Source organism: Dama dama, chromosome 21, assembly GCF_033118175.1.
Source record: "Dama dama isolate Ldn47 chromosome 21, ASM3311817v1, whole genome shotgun sequence".
NCBI classification, from domain to species: Eukaryota; Metazoa; Chordata; class Mammalia; order Artiodactyla; family Cervidae; genus Dama; species Dama dama.
Genome location: NC_083701.1, coordinates 15935307 through 15955828, shown reverse-complemented (window position 1 = coordinate 15955828; position 20522 = coordinate 15935307). Strand labels below are relative to the sequence as shown.

Genomic DNA, 20522 nt, shown 5'->3' with positions numbered 1-20522 from the left:
ACATGGCAAAGCCATAAAATAAATAAAATCAGTCTCTTAAAAAATATATAAATAAAAATAGGAAAAAAGAAAGAACTAAGTGATAGCTGAACTGGGCAAAATTCAAAGTCAGCCTACCGTCCATGCAAACTGTAACTAGGAATGACCTCCTCTCAACTGGGGCATTACCAACTAGGATCTCAGAATATCAAGGTTCACAGAATCAAACAAGTTCTAAACAATCTGGTTAAATATGATGTATAAGGGCTTCTCCCCAGAGTCACTCAAGTCAAGACCAAAAAAAAAAAAAGACTTCTTCTCAAACCGGGACAAGAAAAATTACACCTGAAAACCCTCGGAGACTGATCTACAGAGGGCTAACCCTGTGTCTCTGAACAGGCACCATTCCGGGCAGTTCCCTGCTGCTGGTTTTATGACATCTTCACTTCTCCTCCCTCTCCCAGAGGCCTACACTGAGGAAGCTGTAAAAGCCTGGGCAAACACAGCCATTTGCTAAGAGAAAAAGCAATGTGGGGCCCATCTGTACTTTATAAGGGCTTGGCTCGTCTGTCTTTGCATGTCACCGTTTACAGAGCAGCCCACCTCACTCAGAGACCAGGCCACTGCCGGAGGCCTTGGCTGGACTTTCAGCATCTTTCTAGAGAAAACTTTTTTTTTTTTTCCCTTCTTTTGAAAGAGTCAAAAGGAAGTCCCACAGGGGCTGACCAATGTCCTTCCCCAGGCTGGACGACCAGCCCCTCCTTCATGGCCACCATATTGAATTGAACTGGACAAGCAGGTCTCCAAGGGCAGCCTTGGCTCCTCACCGCCCAGCAAAAGGCCTTCACACAGCAGGCCTTCAACAAACACTGAGGAAGTGAACCTCTTGTCTGACAGCAACCCCAAAACAAAATAGTAACGGGGGTGGGGGAGAAAACCCTGAAATCATTATCCAGCCCTGGATTCACTGCTCACATTCTTGATCTTGGGATAAGTAAGGGAAAATATCATGATGTGTCTTCGAACCACAGAAGATTTCCATGGAATTCAAGAAGTCCCTTTAGCAGGTCTAATTTTAGGTAGAATTTAGGAGGGGTGCATACTGGTGGCAAACAGAGGTGGGGGCAGTGTAAGAAAACTGAACAAGGCCCCTATTCTGCTTGGCACAGGTGCCGGTAACAGGACACCCTTGTCTAAAGTGAGACGTGGGGTGGGGAATTCAAGGTGGGGTTGGGTATTCTTTCACCCCCAGTCACATTATATAACCCCAAACACACTCTCCAGCCCAGTACAAAGTTCTCCCTGCATTCGGGCCCCACACAGCTCCTAACATGCTGACTCTTGAGCAACAAAGCAGAGGAAAATATGTGATTTTAGCATCCAACTTCTTGTTTTTTTAACTAAGTTAATTATTAAAAGAAGACAGACATCAACAGGGTGAACTGACCTCAAGTTTGGCCAGGGTCTCCTGGTCTTAGAAGCTCTCCAAACATCACTGAATTCTACATGCCGGTTCAATTACTTAACTAAAAAGATTTTCAAATACAAATGTCAGATCAGTATGTTGTACAGCTGAAACTAACGTTATGTGTCACAGCTCAAATTTAAGGAAAGTAATGGCACAGATGTGCTGTTTGAAGCATTAGCTTTGTTTCTTGGGACTTGGAGAGAAATTCCAAAAAGATTTCAGGATCAACCAATGTAGTCAACAGGGTTGAAACACCAGAAGTCAGTCATCTGGTCTTCCACAGTCGCTTCCAAGCTACAGTTCCCCTAGATGAACCGCCGATGAGCCCATGCCTCCAGCCACATGAATCCTGTCTCTCCTTCCCTCTGGGACCAGCTCACATCAGACGACTTGATTTATGTGGAAAGGCAGCCAGTAAACGATTTTGCACACTACCATTCATTAGTGGCCACCACAGTAGGGTGGAAGAAAGGGAAAAAACACAAGGTTTCCTCTCAAGGAATCAATAAGTTATTTAACAGCTGCTGTGGGATCCCAGTGGAAGAAAACTAAGGGTTTCTTCACTGCTCCCGTCCCCTTGAAAAGGATAAACCACACACCCTGACAGCCCAGGACTTAGTCAGATGAAGGATTGTTAGAAGAAAACAGAAAGAATCCTCCCCAGCTTTTCCATGTCTTGAGGTTCTTTGGTTTGGGAAGATGGATGGGGCTAAGCCTTGAAATTACTCCATTTTCTGTTGTTTTCTTTTTTTTTTTTTTTGCCTCCAAAGAGGAAATTGACTCCCTTCCTGTGTTGCTGTACATTTTGGAGAATCAAATGCTACTTTAAAACAAAATTTTTTTTCCTTACTCTTTCCTCACCCGACTTCAACATCACTTCTGAGAAAATAACCTAAAAATGTTCTCAAGATGGCATTCCAAATGAGCTTCCAAAACGTACATGTGTCCTTCACAGCAAACAGAAAGGGGACCACAAGCGTCGTAAACCTATCGTGGGAGTTCAAGAAAAAAGGATAAGCAGGTCCTTAGAAAGACAGCCCACTTCAGATATTAAACAGTGATTTTTACTGCTGACAACTTCGTGCATAAGCATACCACACAACGCTACACGCCCAAATTTTAAAATTTCCCTTTAAAATGTCAGTGCCTTCTAATCCACGAAGAAGTCTTTTCCAAAGAAAACTCCATGAAAAACACTCTGCAACTGTCTTAGGCATAAACAATCATGGAAATTAGACATCCCCCCCCCCTTTTTCCCTTATTTCTCTACTCCCCAAAAGTCTGAAATTCTGCAGATCTCAAGGCATGTTTTCGTCTTCCACTCCACTTCACTTCGAAAACCCTTGACTGCCAAAACAAAATAAACTTTTAAAATAAATGCCTTCCCAACAGGATGTTGAACAAACCTGACTCAGTTCAGAGAAAGAGCTCAGGAATCATAAACTACAGATCCAGCACTCAAAGGGTATTAAGTCTTTATTTTTAACTGGAATCTTGTGGAAGGAGAAGTACACCACCTTGGCACCCACAAATTGGCCTCCCTGACCAGAAAGCACGGCAGGGCAGCCAGGAGACACCCGGTGGAAAGCATGGGCGCCCGCCCTAAAGTGGGTTACTTTCTGAAGGGCTTCGGGTTCCAACCCGTAAGAAGCCTGGATTCATGAACAAAGAGGAGGAAAAAATCAGGTGTGAACACACTGAGACTGCAGTGGGGACATGGGTCAGGTCACTGGGTCTGCATTATACAGAGGGACTAGAAACACCCATTTTTCTCCTCCAAAACACACAGGCAGTTCTCCCAACCCATCTCAAATTCTTCCCCTGGTGATCAGAATCCCCATGTGCCTCCAACCAAATCTTGTTTGATTACAAGGCCTGTAGATTTCACTTAACAAGAAATATCCCAGAGTCTACAGAGGGAACCAAGCTTTGTCTCAATTATTCAATGGGGGTTGGGGGCAAAGGAATGAAAGGGCTGTCTTTGAACAGGACATAATCCATCTAATTCCAAGGGGCTGGATTAGAGGCATTCCTGAGCAAGCGGGGTCGCTGAACAGAATGCTCCACGAATGTCAATTTCTGACAAAAGGCACAGGCTCTGCAGGAGGATTTCAAAATGGATCAGACCAGGACGCAGGCACCTTGGCAAAGTTCACCCTGGCTGAGTGGCAGTTGGCGCTAAGAGGGGAAAACAGGCCATGACAGCTGAGCATTCCTTCCCAAAGTCCATCTCCCAGTCCTCTCCAAACCTTACATTTCAACAGACAAAAGCACCTCCAGGCGCGCAGGCAGCGGCTGAAGAGGGGCTGTCCACACCCACTCGCTGCACAGCTTTCCAAACCTGCCCACTCGTTTTGGAAGCCGAGCTTTTAATTAAACACCACCTCCCCGGATCCGTTGAGGCAAACTGGGGCTGGGCTAGAGCCAAAGAGAAGCTCCCTAAATACACATGGGAAAAAAAAAAAAAATTCCCCCCACCGCCCCCAATTCCCACCTCCAGCCATCTCGCGCGGCTGGTTATATTTCCTTTAGGTTAGTAACACAGGGCCCCGGTCTATCTCTATGCACAGAAAATCCACATTCAAGGATCAGGTTATCCCCAGTCCCACCCTTCGCAGGAAAAAGCCTGGGTGGTGTTCCCCGCCCCCATCACACACACTCACGCGCGCGCGAGCGGGCGCGCACACACACACACACACACACACACACACACTCTTCACAATCCTTCCAAGAGAAAACCCGGTGTCTATGCGTGTTGGGCGGGTGGGGGATACAGTTGTTTAAGGTGCCCCAGAGCCTCAGTCTGGGGACCTGGGGTCCCCCGCAAGACTGCTCTGGGAACTTCTGCTCCACGCCCCAGGGGAGGGCAGAGGGGAGGCACGCAAACCCTTACCAGCTTTGGAAGAGCCTAATTAATACCTAATTTGCTCAGATAGCCCCCAGGTGGACCTGAAAGCCCACGAGGGAGAGGGAGGTCTCCCTCCCAGTCTCTCGGGCTGGGGGGGCTCCTTCCCACAGCTGGGCAGAGCCCCTCCCCTCTCCCCACCACCGCGCCAGGCACCCCCTCCCGTACCCCGGGGAATCAGGTGTCCGCCCAAGCATCCACCCGCTGCGGGTCGCAGACACTCAGACCAGCGACAGACAATGGAAAACTTGGAGCCAGGGCCCCGGGCCCCCAGGGAAATAAGATGATGCGGTCCCCTGGGACAATGAGCGGGAGAGGGCAGCGACCATCAGATACCAACCCCCCCCCCCCCCAACCAAGAGAAGCCGCCCGCTCGGTGACCCAGCAGAACCCGGAGCGGCGCCCCGGGTGAGCAGGTGACACCCGGGCCGGAGCGCTCTCGCAGGTGGCCGGCGGCCACGGCGCAGGCAAAGGCCGGGCGGCTGGCCCGGGGCGGAGGCGAAGCCGCGCAGCGAGGTCACAGCGCAGCGGCGGCCGCAGCCGCTCACCCAGCGTCCTACCTTCATGTCGCTAATGATGGTCTGGAAGAGGCCTCCGAGCGCGCTGCATTCCTTCTCAATCACAGCCTCCATTTTCCCGGCGCGGGCAGGGGCAGGACACACACTCGGAGCCGCCTGGACTGTGTGCGGGGCCGGGGATCGCTCAGCCCGGGAGGAATTTCACCCTCTGAGTGACCCACCTCCGACTCGCAGCCTCTTCTGCAAAGAGGACGAAATGCCCGAGATCGACTGTTCTCTGCCCAAAATAATACTAAAAATTTTAAAAAAGCCAAACCGCTCTGTAGGGCGCCTACAGGCAGCGCTCAGCTCCTGGCCTTAAAAATGCCCGGAGAAGACTGACAATCAGGCCACCACTGGTGCCCACGACAGAAAAGGCAAAGCCCATCTTGAAGCAGAGAAAATCGCCCGCTGACCCGGGGCCAGCGCCATTTCAAAATGCAAGATTTTCTAATTTAACCGATGTTTCTGAAATGAAACAAAAAAAATCGCCCAAGAGCAGAGTTGGTCTGCTCGCGGAGCCCTGATCTGTTGCTCGCAGCCGCGGCCGCCGCCTCCTTTTCTGTCCTGCGCGCCCAGCCCCGGCGCTCGCTACAGCTCGGCTCCCGGGGACGTTCGCAGGGGCGCACGCGCGCTCGCGGCCTTGCGTCCGCGCGGAGGCGCGGGGAGGGCGCGCGCACGGGGCCGCGCGGCCGCTGCACGCGGGCGGGGCTGGGAGCGCGTGCCCGGGAGGCGCGTGGGGCGCCGGCCGCAGAGAAGAGCCGGCAGGCGCGCGGGCGGTGCGGAGAAGATCCAACCCCCGCGGGAGCCTCCTCCGCCGAGCTCCCGCCCCCCGCCTCCCCTGGGCCGCGGGTCGCAGAGCCGAGAGGGAGTATCAGCACGCGGCTGGTCTAGCGCCCACACCACAATGGCTGCGAGCGCTCGGCACGGAGGTTGCAGCCGCCGGCCCGGGGACTTGCACGGTGGCAAGATTAGCGCAGTACCTTGCAACTAGGGAGCGCTCGGTAGGGCGGGAAAACTGCTGCTACTGCTGCAGGCTTCTAAGAGGCCCGTTCCCTGCTAGCAGGACTGCAGAGCTAAGTCACGATTGCAAGCAGCCAAATACGTAATTAGGGAGAGTTCGGGGGCGTATCCTGCAGCGAGATGCCGAGTTCAATAAGTTGCAGGATTACGGGAAAGTAGATTGATTTTTGCCATTGCAAAATAAGTGGCATTGCGCTTCTGTGTCCTGCTCATCAGTTTATGGAGATTGCTGGCAGCCCCTGACTTGGTCTGTGGTTTTTCAGGCGCTCTGAGGACATCCGGGTGGTGGTGTCACTGCAGAGAGCCCCGCTGGGAGTTTTAACCTGGAAACAGCACCATTGGACTCAGTTTGATTTGGGAGCTGGTGGTTTGTTTTCCCACCACGCAACCAGTTCTGTCATTTAGATCAACACCAAATAGACAAGGAGGAGGGGAGTCAAACTAGTAGCTTTGCAAAGACCTGAAAACAAGCCCCCAACTCTGGGCTGTTCCCTTGACCCTTGAGCTGATCCTTTGAAGCACAAAACAGGAGGAAAGGAAAATAGGTGGGAGAGGGTAACAAAAGAAACTGTGTGCAAAATGCTGTACAGGCTCCTATCAGACTCAAATAGGAAAAGATCTGGCTTTGAAAACTGCATGAACCAAAGCAATGCATGGAGCTGAATATCACAGCTGTAGCAGATAATTTTCCTCTGGGCCACCCTGCCCCATTCTTAGTCATCATCTCCCTCTCCACCCCTGTTCCCCAAGTCATGAGTGTTACTGTTAGAACTAACTCATCTCTTGGGCAACCCCCTGGATCCTGTCCCCAAGGTCACTTGGATGCATAACTCTCATCTTTACCTTGCCAATAACCTTGACACATAGTTTCCTTTTGATCATTATCATTATTATGATTTTAATATTATCAGTATTATAGTGATCAGAATCACTGATTGTAGGGCCAGATTGCCTGGGTTCAAACTCCAGGTGAAAACCTATATGTGGTATAAGCTTTGGCCATACTAAATGGGCCTCAGTTTCTTCACCTGCAAATGGGGATAAAGGGAGTGTCAACCTCATAGGCCTGTTCCGAGTTTTACCTGCACTATTACCCATAGAGCATTTAGACTAGTTCCTGGCCTACAGTAAAGAAGCACTCAGTAAATCTCATCAACAGAAATAGATTCACTGCAGCACTGTTCACAAGAGCCAAGATGTGGGAACAACCTAAATGTCCATGGCAGTTAAATGGATAAAGAAATGTAGTCTATACACACAATGAGACATTAACCTTAAGAAGGAAGGAAATCCCAGGATTTCCCTGACTCTACGCTGCCAATGCAGGGGGTGCAGATTCAATCCCTGCTCGGGGAAATAAGATCCCACATACCTCGAGGCCAAAAGATAAATAAATAAACATTTTAAAAGAAGGAAATCCTGCCTTATGGAACAACATGGATGAAACTGAGGACATTTCACTAAGGGACAAGACACAGCTAAGTCAGAGGACAAATACTGCGCGATTCCGCTCATGTGAAGTGTGTAAACTTGTCAAGCTCATCAAATTGGAGAGATAAGAATGCTGGTCACCAGGGGCTGGAGGGTGGGGGCATGGGGAGTTTCTAATCAATGATCATGAAATCTCAAGCTACGCAGGACGAACAACTTCCAGAGGTCTGTTGCACAACACTGCTTATAATTAACCATGCCATATTGTACATTTAAAATCTGTCAGGTGGGTAGATCAAATGTGAAGTGTTCCTACCACAATGAAATAAACTTTGAAAAAGTAGGGACCAGGTCAAGGTTGATTCTCACCCTGGTCCCAGAGTGCACGTTGCAAGCCTGTAATGTTGGCATGTTCCACTGACATGGCCGAGGGCCTACTGTATACAGTCTGGGTGTTTTACCTGTGTTATATCTAATCATCACCACAGCCTTGAGAAGAAGGTGGTCAATCAAGCCTTTATTTTACTGTTGGAAAGTGGCAGTCAGGACTCCAGCTGTGGAGGGCTGACTCCCATGCCTGAGGGGTCTTTCTACCCAGTCTCCAGCCCTCCTGGGCTAGAGCCCCACACCTAAGCCCAAGGACCCTGTGGCCGGCTTTCCTGCCACATGCCTGCATTTAGATGCCCCCAAAGCGCCAACTCTATCGGTGTTTTCCAAAGCTCACCCCTTTTGCCTCCTTATTCTTTGGCTCTATGCTAGCCTCAGATCTGAGAGGCAGGCCCTTGTCTTTGACAACTAAGTGAAGCATCCCAAATCACCTTGAGAGGGAGTCTGGGAGTTTCCACAAGGCAGGAAAGGCCTGGAGGTGAGATAACACTTGGCATTTTTAATAAGGTGATTCTGAGAAACGGAGGTATTATGAGCAGGAAAATAACAAATCAGACTGTCAACCCCTACATGACATGCTTTCCCCCATGTTTGAGCATCCCTGTAAGTTTTTCTCTCTTCAAAACACCCAACACTCAGTGAGTAGGCATCAAGATATTATTAACATGCAATTCATCCCAGCAGTATTTGCTTGTTTTTTTAATAACTTTTAGGAGGAGGAACACAAAGTAATGAATCTACTGAAGGAATTTCAACTCCCCCGATCTTAGGAAGGAGAGTTGGGAAGGCAAGGAAGTCTTCCCCAAGCAGTGCCCGTCACCTTCCTTGTGGACCGTGGACTAGGGTGTGCACCACCATCTCCTGGCTCTGTGACCTCAGGGACCCTGTATGATCTCTGCAGTCAGCCTCTTAGGAGTTCCTAACCCATGGGCCTATTACCGTGTAATGCCTCACACCGCAGTTCTCTTCCCTCCCAGACGTGAGTCCTAGCCTTGGGTGCGTGAGCTGCACAAGGGCCTGATGTGGTTCTCAAACTTGGCAATTGACATGCCATGGCGGAATTTTAAAACACCCATGCTTGGGTTCCACTCCCACGGGAGCCTGATTTAACAGGTCTATGGCCTGGGCCTCAGGACTTTAATTTAAAATCTCCCAGACAAGTCTAATGTACAGCAAATTTAAGAACCCTGACCTAAGGAAATTGAACAGACGATACCCATGCCCAGGTCCTACCTCTAAATAACTAAAGTAGAGTCGCTGGGGACTGGGATCCAGAATTTTTTTTAATGTATCATACAGATTTCTTTCCATCTTCCTAAAAGGATGTATAGGCACGTGTGTATGTGTGTATCTTGTCACTATTTGCCTTACATAAATGAGATCACATCACAAACACTCACACACACGTTTCTGGATCTTGTAAGTAACAGTTTTATTAGCACCTCTTGCTATCAACAATTCCTGGAGAAATCCCTCCTGCTCAGCTAATATTGTCCTACTATGTTCTTTAGTTACTTTCACTTTTTGTTTTTTAAATTTTGATGAAACTTCAGAGGTACAGAAACAGTACAAGGAGAGTGCAGGGCTTCTCCATTACTCTTCATTAGAGTCCCCAGATGATAACCCATCATGGTATTTGCTCCAGGCCTAGGTGTGGTTTACAGCCTTCTCAGCTGATTCTAATGTGCGGCTAGATTGTGTGTGAGGGGCCCCTAGTTTGCTGCGAGACTTCAGGCAATGTTAGTAAAATCCCTGATCCTCGTGAGGGGTCTTTGCATTAGAGGGAGCTGTGCGAGATAGTTGAGCGGATAGGCTCAGAATCAGACTGCCTGGCTTTGAACTCTGGCTCATCCTCGTCCTTTCTGTGCCTCAGTTTCTTTATCTGTAAAACAGACCATGGAAATACAAGGCATTAAGGCTGTATGAGGCCTGAATGGCGTTACTTAGTCTAGTACTTGGTATATAGTAAGTACTCAATAAAGGCTAGTTATTAGTATTTTAAAAAATATTTTGGCCATGTAGCATGCAGAATCTTAGTTCCCTGACTAAGAATCGAACCCCAGGCCCCCTACAGTGGAAGCTTGAGAGCATAAGCACTAGAGCGCCAAGGAATTCTCCAGTTATTAACATATATTAATCATTAGCATGGCTCTTCTATGAAATAAAATTGGTTTAAGCTCACTCTCATGACCTCTAAGCAGAACTCTTTATAAGCCCAGAGCCACCAAATCCCTTGAGGAGTTGTCAGTACATTAAGGGCTTCCCTGGTGGCTCAGTGGTAAAGAATCCACCTACAATGCAGGAGTCGGAGATATGGATTCAATCCGTGGGTCAGGAAGATCCTCTAGAGGAGGGCATAGCAACCCACTCCAGTATTCTTGCTTGGAGAATCCCATAGACAGAGGAGATTGGCAGGCCACAGTCCATAGGGTCACAAAGAGTCAGACACATCTGAAGGAACTTAGCACGCACGCGGTGTATCAAACTGTCTCAAATGTAGAGTCAGAGCCCCTTTTGAAAATGAAACTAGCAAGAGTCAACAAATCCTATCTGTGGGAATGACTCACCTTGAGATGTCTGTGATGTGTTTGTGGATGGTGGCCTGGGAGACACTCAAATGTGACCTCAGTGGGCAGAATATGTCACAGCGGCAGGAAACTCATGAAAGAAGGTATCGCTTCATGAACTGATTGGCTGCCAGGCCAAATAATGCTGGAGCAGTAGGGTCACAAGCCCATGCCCACAGGGGTCAGGCAGCACACCTGAGTGAAGCAGGCCAGGTGTAAGTTCACCTGGTCAGGGAGACTGTCAAGCTCTGAAGAGCAAGTTCTCCTTCCAAGTCCTTCCCCAGTCCAAGGCCAAATGGGAAAGTGAGCCCTGAATTTCCACATGTTCCAGTCCTTCTGGTAGAGCTGAAAGCTTGGACTTTGATGAGAAGTTTGCCCAAATCAAAACATTTTAAAATTTCCCTGTTTTTAGAAACTCGCCTGGAAACCAGTGTGCAGCTTCTGATCATGGGAATCAAATACAGTAATTCCCTTACTTAGGAACAAGATCTGTTCTGGGAGCACATGCTTTTTCTTTTCTTTTTTTAACATATTTTTTAAAATTTATGTTTAACTGAAGAATAATTGCTTTACAGTATTGTGTTGGCTTCTGTCAAACATCAGCATGAAACAGCCATAGGTTTACCCACGTCCCCTCCCACATGAACATCCCTCCCACCCCTCTAAGTTCTTACCGAGCCCTGTTTGAGTTCCCTGAGTCATATAGCAAATTCCCATTGGCTGTCTATTTTATATATAATAATGTATGGAGTTATTCTCTCCATACATCCCACCCTCTCCTTCCTTCCCCCCTACCCAGTTGTGTCCATAAGTCTGTACGTTCTTAAGTCCAACTTGTTCATAAGTCCAGCGAAGTTAGCCTGGGTACCCAAGTAACACAATCAGCTCCATAGTACCGTACTGCAATAGGTTGGTAATATTTTTCACAAAAATAATACATACATAAAAAGCAAACAAACATAAAAAATACAGAAAATGCTTTAAATCTGATGGCACAGTACCCTGAAAAATACAATGGTACAGTACAACAACTGGCATGTAGGGACCTCTGACATCCTTCTCCTTATTTATATTCTCCCAAATGCCTGCTGACTACTAATCTGGCTTCTGAGTAGCCTTGATGTTGAGAACGGGGCTCCCAGGGGAGCTGATATCCCCATTGCATTTTTAGAACAAGAGTGTCCCAGGCCTGATCACTTCTTCTTCTGAAGCTTAGCTTTTTCTGTTCCACACAACTCAGATGAGACAAAGGAACATTTTGTATGTAATACATGAGTTCTGGTTAGAGTAGCAATAAAAGAAGATGAAAAGCATATTATTTGAGAACACCCTACCTTTAACATACCGTGCAAAGCAATTGAAAAACCATCTAGTTATTTCTAATCAATCAGAGGCATCTGAGTTGACCTAGAAATGGAAAATAGTACACATTATACAAAACCCAATATTTTGTAATATAAACAGTTTGAAAAGGGGACTTCCAGTTTTTGTAGAGAGGCAGATTCTATAACCTGAAAGCCCTCCAGCTATAGCCATGAAGACACTCAAGGTACGATGTAACCAGAATCCTTCCAAATACATGGCAGAGCTGGCATGAAAGAAAGGAAGTCCTCAGAGGTTGGAAGCAAAGAGGAAGCTGACAACCAGCAGAGAATATGTGGAGCTGATGCCTCTATTTCCCTGGGAGGAGCCCTTGGTTTCAGTAATCCAGGGGCCCAGATGTTCACCCACAAAGGGGGTTCAGAAAAAGAGGCCCTGGACCCATACATCCTCCATGTATGAAGGATGCATAACTGAGAGCCCTCTGCAGAGTCAGGAAGCCCCCTCCCTCCTGCAACCACCCCCTACAATGGCACAGCTTCAAGGACAGGTGGATCAGGAAGCAATGTGCCTAGCAGGACAGGTAGCCGATGCAAAGTGTGATAGCCTTGGTTTAGGCTCTGGGTAGGGGGCCAAAAAGCGTACACTGAGAATGTGCAACCTGAGGCCTGCATCACAGCTGCGTTTGGAGTTTGAATTTCTTTTACCTTGAATAGATCCAAAATGCCCAACATAAGAATTAATGTGAAAAACTTGTTACTGGCCTAAAATAATCCTGAGTAACCCAACAGAAGCAACAGAGAAATGGCTCGGAGGGGACCCACTTTCAATCAAGTCCTCATAGGATTCCCACAGATAAAGGCCCTGGAATGAGTTCAGAATTCAAAATTATAATCCATTACATAAAGGAATAGATCAAGAGTCAGCAGACAGGGACTTCCCTGGCGGTCCAGTGATTAAGAATCCGCCTTGCAACGCAGGAGACATGGGTTCAGTCCCTGAGTCGAGGAACTAAGATTCCAAATGCTTCAGAGTGACTAAGCCCAAGTGCTGAAACTACTGAGCCCACGTACCACAACTAGAGTGTATGTGCCACAAGGAAAGAGCCCATATGACTCAGCAAAGATCCCATGTGCCACAACTAAAACCAGACACAAAGAAAGAAAATGTTAATAAGAAGAGTCAGTGGACATAACTAATATCAAGATTTAACCCAGGAGAGTTAAAGCTAATCCAACAGTCTGAGAGATAAGTATATCTAACATGGTTAAAATAAAGAAGGAAATAAAAGCACAACGCGCTGTGAAAAGAGGAAAAGCACTGTGAAAGAATTACGTTGACTGACTAGTAATAAAAACTAAAATCATTGAAACTACCATGTGTATTTGAACTTTGTATGGACAGGTTAGGAAGCCGAATAGACACAGAACCGAAAAGAGAATTTTTGATCAGAAAGATCAGAAGAAAGCACGCAGAAATAAGAAAGTAGAAAATAGAAAAAAAGAGGTTAGGAGACAAGGACATACGGAGAATAAAGCTTAATGTTAGAAAAGGAGGGGAGGGGAAAACAGATATTTCAAGAGACATTGGCTGAGAATTTTCCAGAGTTGATGAAATATATAAATCCTCAGATTTAGGTAGCACATCACATTCTGAACAAGATAAACTCAATGAATGTATATATTCTTATAGTGAAAAATTGTAATTTCTGCTGTATACTCATTTCCTTCAAAGTGTTTTGAAAAAAAAAACTTACAATAATAATAAAAAATAAAACTGTTTTTACTGAACATCCTTGCTGCTAGAGAGTGTAGTAAAATCACTTATTATCAGAACTTACTATCAGTATTAACCACCATCTGCAGAAACTGAAGGAGGGCTGGTACAACGGCCCTTTGGAAGAGATAGTGATATCACTGTGCTGACCACACTTTTCCTTGTCAAATTTCTCTTTCAGGCTGTTTATCTGGAGTTTTGTATCAGCAGGGTACTGTCAGGAAACAGATGGCCCAGTGCAACTGAAAATGGAGGAAGTTTAAGAAAGAGACACGGGCAGGGCTGGAGGAAACCAGTGGGACTGTGTGGTTCCGGGGGCCGAGGCAGGATGCCATGGCCACTCCTGGGACTGAAGGGCAAGGAGAGCTGGAGCCTGGAGCCCAGAGAGGCAGCCGCGCAGAGAGGGTCACCTGGTAGGAGCTGTCGGCTTCAGCAGAGTGAGGCAGCCAACCTGCCCTGCAGGGACCAAACCCCAACAGAACCAGGACCCCTGGTTTGCCCAGGAGAGTTTGTTCACCTCCATTCTTCTGGTCATCGAAAATGCCCTCTTCCAATAACACAAGGGAAGACGCTACACATGGACATCACCAGATGGTCAATACGGAAATCAGATTGATTATATTCTTTGCAGCCAAAGATGGAGAAGCTCTATACATTCAGCAAAAACAAGACCGGGAGCTGACTGTGGCTCAGATCATGAACTCCTTATTGTCAAATTCAGACTTAAATTGGAGAAAGTAGGGAAAACCACTAGACCATTCAGGTATGACCTAAATCAAATCCCTTAGGATTATACAGTGGAAGTGACAAATAGATTCAAGGGATTAGATCTGATAGACAGAGTGCCTGAAGAACTATGGACAGAGGTTCATGACATTGTTCAGGAGGCAGGGATCAAAACCATCCCCAAGAAAAAGAAATGCAAAAAGGCAAAATGGTTGTCTGAGAAGGCCTCACAAATAGCTGAGAGAAAAAGAGTAGCTAAAGGCAAAGGAGAAAATGAAAGATATACCCATTTGAATGCAGAGTTCCAAAAAATAGCAAGGAGAGATAAGAAAGTCTTCCTCAGTGATCAATGCAAAGAAATAGAGGAAAACAATAGAATGGAAAAGACTAGCAATCTCTTCAAGAAAATTAGAGATACCAAGGGAACATTTCATGCAAAGATGGGCTCAATAAAGGACAGAAATGGTATGGACCTAGCAAAAGCAGAGGATATAAAGAAGAGGTGGCAAGAATACACAAAAGAACTATATAAAAAAGATCTTCATGACCCAGATAACAATGATAATGTGATCACTCACCTGGAGCCAGACATTCTGGAATGCGAAGTCAAGTGGGCCCTAGGAGGCATCACTATGAACAAAGCTAGTGGAGGTGATGGAATTCCAGTTGAGCTATTTCAAATCCTAAAAGATGATGCTGTGAAAGTGCTGCACTTAATATGCCAGCAAATCTGGAAAACTCAGCAGTGGCCACAGGACTGGAAAAACAAGGCAATGCCAAAGAATGCTCAAACTACTGCACAATTGCATTCATCTCACACGCTAACAAAGTAATGCTCAAAATTCTCCAAGATAGGCTTCAACAGTACATGGACCATGAACTTCCAGATATTCAAGCTGGATTTAGAAAAGGCAGAGGAACCAGAGATCAAATTGCCAACATCAGTTGGATCACTGAGAAAGCAAAAGAGTTCCAGAAAAACATCTATTTCTGCTTTATGGCCTACGCCAAAGCCTTTGACTATGTGGATCACAACAAACTGTGGAAAATTCATCAAGAGATGGGAATACCAGACCACCTGACCTGCCTCTTGAGAAACCTATATGCAGGTCAGGAAGCAATAGTTAGAACTGAACTTGGAACAACAGACTGGTTCCAAATAGGAAAAGGAGTACGTCAAGGCTGCATATTGTCACCCTGCTTATTTAACTTATATGCAGAGTACATCATGTGAAAGGCAGGGCTGGATGAAGCACAAGCTAGAATCAAGATTGCTGGGAGAAATATCAATAACCTCAGATATGCAGATGACACCACCCTTATGGCAGAAAGTGAAGAAGAACTAAAGAGCCTTTTGATGAAAGTGAAAGAAGAGAGTGAAAAAGCTGGCTTAAAACCCAACATTCAGAAAACTAAGGTCATGGCATCTGGTCCAATCACTTCATGGCAAATAGATGGGGAAACAGTGACAGACTTTATTTTCTTGGGCTCCAAAATCACTGCAGATGATGACTGCAGCCATGAAATTAAAAGATGCTTGCTCCTTGGAAGAAAATATATGATCAACCTAGATAGCCTATTAAAAAGCAGAGACGTTACTTTGCCATAAAGGTCCATCTAGTCACAACTATGGTTTTTTCAGTAGTCACGTATGGATGTGAGTTGGACTATAAAGAAAGCTGAGCACTGAATAATGATGCTTTTGAACTGTGGTGTTGGAAAAGACTCTTGAGAGTCCCTTGGATGGCAAGGAGATCCAACCAGTCTATCCTAAAGGAAACTGGTCCTGAATATTCATTGGAAGGACTGATGCTGAAGCTGAAACTCCAATACTTTGGCCACCTGATGTGAAGAACTGACTCATTGGAAAAGACCCTGATGCTGGGAAAGACTGAGGGCAGGAGGAGAAGGTGATGACAGAGGCTGAGATGGTTAAATGGCATCACTGACTCAATGGACATGAGTTTGAGCAAGCTCCCGGAGTTGGTGATAGACAGGGAGCCTGGCATGGTGCAGTCCACAGGGTCGCAAAGAGTTGGACACAACTGAACAACTAAACTGACTGTCTGAGTCTTCTTTCTCAGCAGTGTTTCAGTTTAGACAGTAAATTATTTGATGGCTTGCATAAGGGAGCTTGTTGATACAATTCATAGCGTCAGCTTCCTGGGGGAACCAGGCAGAGTAGCCAAAAATGGAGAGCTAGTGAAGGAATACAGGTTTAGCATTTCCTGCTTAGCAGTACATTTCTTTAAGAATAGTTTTATTATTGGACTTCCCTGGTGGCACAGTGGAGAAGAGTCTGCCTACCAACTTAAGGGACACAATATAAGCACTCAATCCCTGGTCCAGGAAGATTCCACATGCCACAGAGCAACTGAACTCATGTGCCACACTACAGAGTCCACACTCCAGAGCCTGTGAGCTGCCACTTCAGAAGCCCACATGTTTAGAGCCTGTGCTCTGCAACAAGAGAAGCCACCACAATGAGAAGCCCACACACTTCAGTAGAGAGTAGCCCCTGCTCACTGCAACTAGAGAAAGCGTGCATACAGCAGCAAAGACCCACTGCAGCCAAAAATGAAATAAAATAGCTTTCTTATTCACATACCATTAGATGTGCCCTTTTCAAGTATAAAATTTCCTGATTTTTAATATATTTACAGAGTAGGGCAACCTTCGCTACAACAATTCTAGGACATTTTCATCCCTTCTCAAAGTCACTCTCTGCCCATTAGCATCACTCCGCATTTCTCCCCAACTTCCCCAAGCCCAGCCTCGGGGACCACTCATCTACTTTTTTGTCTCTATCACTTCAGTTCAGTTCAGTTCAGTTGCTCAGTCGTGTCCGACTCTTTGCGACCCCATGAATCACAGCACAGGCTGGACAGGATGGACAGGCTTCCCTGTCCATCACCAACTCCAGGAGTTTACTCAAACTCATGTCCATCGAGTTGGTGATGCCATCCAGCCATCTCATCCTCTGTCGTCCCCTTCTCCCCCCAATCCCTCCCAGCATCAGGGTCTTTTCCAATGAGTCAACTCTTCGCATGAGGTGGCCAAAGTATTGGAGTTTCAGCTTCAGCATCAGTCCGTCCAATGAACACCCAGGACTGACCTTCTTTAGGATGGACTGGTTGGATCTCCTTGCCGTCCAAGGGACTCTCAAGAGTCTTCTCCAACACCACAGTTCAGAAGCATCAATTCTTCGGTGCTCAGCTTTCTTCACAGTCCAACTCTCACATCCATACATGACCACTGGAAAAACCATAGCCTTGACTAGACAGACCTTTGTTGGCAAAGTAGTCTCTGCTTTTTAAGATGCTATCTAGGTTGGTCATAACTTTCCTTTAAAGGAGTATGTGTCTTTTAATTTCATGGCTGCAATCACCATCTGCAATGATTTTGGAGTCCAAAAAAATAAAGTCTGACACTGTTTCCCCATCTATTTCCCATGAAGTGATGGGACCATAATCTTAGTTTTTTGAATGTTGAGCTTTAAGCCAACTTTTTCACTCTCATCTTTCACTTTCATCAAGAGGATTTTTAGTTCCTCTTCACTTTCTGCTATAAGAGTGCTGTCATCTGCATATCTGAGGTTATTGATATTTCTCCCGGCAATCTTGATTCTAGCTTGTGCTTCTTCCAGCCCTGCCTTTCACATGATGTACTCTGCATATAAGTTAAATAAGCAGGGTGACAATATGCGGCCTTGACGTACTCCTTTTCCTATTTGGAACCAGTCTGTTGTTCCAAGTTCAGTTCTAACTGTTGCTTCCTGACCTGCATATAGGTTTCTCAAGAGGCAGGTCAGGTGGTCTGGTATTCCCATCTCTTTCAGAATTTGCCACAGTTTATTGTGATCCACATAGTCAAAGGCTTTGGCATAGTCAATAAAGCAGAAATAGATGTTTTTCTGGAACTCTCTTGCTTTTTCGATGATCCAGCAGATGTTGGCAATTTGATCTCTGGTTCTTCTGCCTTTTCTAAAACCAGTTTGAATATAGATTTGCCTATTCTACACATTTCATATAAATGGAATCATAAAATATGTGGCTTTTTATGTTTGGCTTCTGTCACGTGGCATATGTTTTCAAGGTTCACCCATGTCACAGCACATGTCAGTACTACATTCCTTTTGGTGGGAGAATAATATTTCATTATATGGATATACCACATCTTGTTTATTCATTTATCAGTTGATAGATATTGGCATTGTTTCCACCTATTGGCCATTATGAATAAAGATACTGTGAGTAACTGTGAACGGGTTTTTTGTGGACATGTATTTTCAGTTCTCCTGGGCATCCCCCCTATGGTGGAATTGCTGAGTCATATGGAAAATCTATCTGTAATCTTTTGAAGAATTGTCTGTTTCCCAGTAAGTAGATTTATACTCCTTATAATTCATAATGTTTTTTCACAACATGAATTAGCTCTGATGGAGTCATTGTCTATTTATAATGGTGACATCATCCGTCCACATCAAGATAGTTTCCTGCTGTGTCATCTCCAACTAGTCATTGATGGAATAGTAAACCTATTACCCTGCATTTCACTCATAGTAAATTGTTTTCTGAGGTTTCTAGTAGCATAATTTTAAAGATTTTAAAACTTATTTTAGAATAATCCCATTGCTAAAGTGCTTCTAGCACTAAGACTCCCAGGTAAACAGAATTCTACTATAGCCAATTCATATTCTATCTGTACATCTGTCTCTTATAAGTTTGGTTAATGGGAATCTATCACTAAGTCAGTTAATTCTAGATTCACTGGCAAGGCCAAGATCCTGGATCTATAAATCTCATTCTGATGTGTTTGGACAGCAGAATACATAAAGTGGCACAAGAGTTAGGCAGACCTGGAAGTAAGAGGCTGAGCCCTAGGAACTTGCATCAACAATCTCTGTTCCACCCACTTCACACATTTAAGTGACATAGGTGGTCCAGGGCTCCCTCTTCCTGGCAACCCCACAAGCATACCTGCAATTTCAGGAGGTTTTGCCAGGGCAGACACCAGTTTCCTTCTCCTATGCCTGCAACTTTTGTTTGAAATCAACACAGGGGACCTGTCTTTAATGTGGTGACACGCTAGGATGGAATGGGTATGGGTTTTGGAGTCATAGAGATTCAAGTTCAAATCCTCATGGCTTTGTAATTCAGCTGTGTCCACGAACAAATTCCTTAACCAGTCCTTACCATCACTGGCAAAACACAAAATATAACGCCAACTACTAAGTCTTAAGGATTGGAGATAACGTGGTTCTTGAGCCTAACCTGTAACAAACACTGGGAAGAGGGGGCAGTCTCCTTAACAAGACACTGCTGGCATCCCCCCTTCAGAGTCCAATAAGGGAGGCTTTGTTTGGGGTAACAGAGGTGAATTTCAGCCTCTGAGCTGGGAAACATTTATTCAATTGTTGCAAAGCAGTTCTGCCTGTTTACTTTTAATAATGGGTTTGTTTGCTTTTAATAATAAGAACCAGACCCAACCCTCCTATTTTCTGAAGCCTGTGAGCAAATGGATGCTTGTGAGCTGGAACTCGGTAGCAATCTTTGCAGCTGCAAGTGGCCAGTGGCCGTAGGCAACAAGTGAAAACAGGTTGTGTATAGGGAAACATTTCATTTGCAGAGGTAATGATACTTACCGCTGATCCTATCCAACAGCTTCAAAGGTGGTTGCAAGCATTACCCAACTAATGAGCCCAACACCCCCGGTTCCCTGTCCCCAAGGCAGGAATGATGCTCTGTAGTAATCTCCCCAGTGATGCCCATCAGGAGACAGAGGCAGAAGAGAGGACTTTGTGATTCCGAGGGAGTCACAAATCCTATCTGGGTCTCAATGTTCCCATTTGAAAAGGAGAGACTTGTTGGCTCAGACGGTAAAGAATCTGCCTGCAATGCAGGAGACCCAGGTTTGATCACTGGGTCGGGAAGATCCCCTGAAGTAGGAAATGGCTAGCTACTCCAGTATTGTCTGGAGAATTCCATGGACAGAGGAGCCTGGTGAGCTACAGTCCATGGGATCATGAAGAGTCGGATATGACTGAGTGACTAACACTTACTACTACTACTGGTCCCTTCCAGGGGAGGTTAAAGGTGTCTGCCGTGTGAACGGCAGACTGAACTTAGGCTCTCTCTGGATTCTGTGTCTGCTTTAGATATAGGTATAAATGTCTGTCTCTGTGGATATGTGTCTTTCTGTTTGGGAGACAGCTGGAAAAAGAGATTAGGGAAAGGATGGGTGCTGTTTGCTCTGGGCAGTGACTCAGTGAAAGAAGAAAGTAACTTCTTAGTCTTAAGCCTTCCCATGCCCCCCACCTTGTTGTACATATAAATGCAAACAGCTGGAGAACACCCATCACTGGATGAAGCAGGACAAAGGCT

General features: G+C 45.9%; 1 protein-coding gene across 7 annotated transcripts in view; it reads right to left on the bottom strand.

The window, feature by feature from the left end:
* MTSS1 (MTSS I-BAR domain containing 1) overlaps positions 1–5540 on the bottom strand; it is a 160264-nt gene extending 154724 nt beyond the window's left edge. For 4 of the 7 annotated variants that reach the window (XM_061123233.1, XM_061123235.1, XM_061123234.1 and 1 more), the window contains exon 1: positions 4913–5538. In XM_061123233.1, coding sequence (XP_060979216.1) covers positions 4913–4984 — 72 coding nt within the window. In that variant the 5' untranslated portion in view covers positions 4985–5538. Of the gene's footprint in view, positions 1–4912 lie in introns of all 7 variants that reach the window. The other 3 variants (XM_061123230.1, XM_061123231.1, XM_061123232.1) reach the window with 2 other exon arrangements.
* Between the last annotated feature and the right edge of the window lie 14982 nt (positions 5541–20522).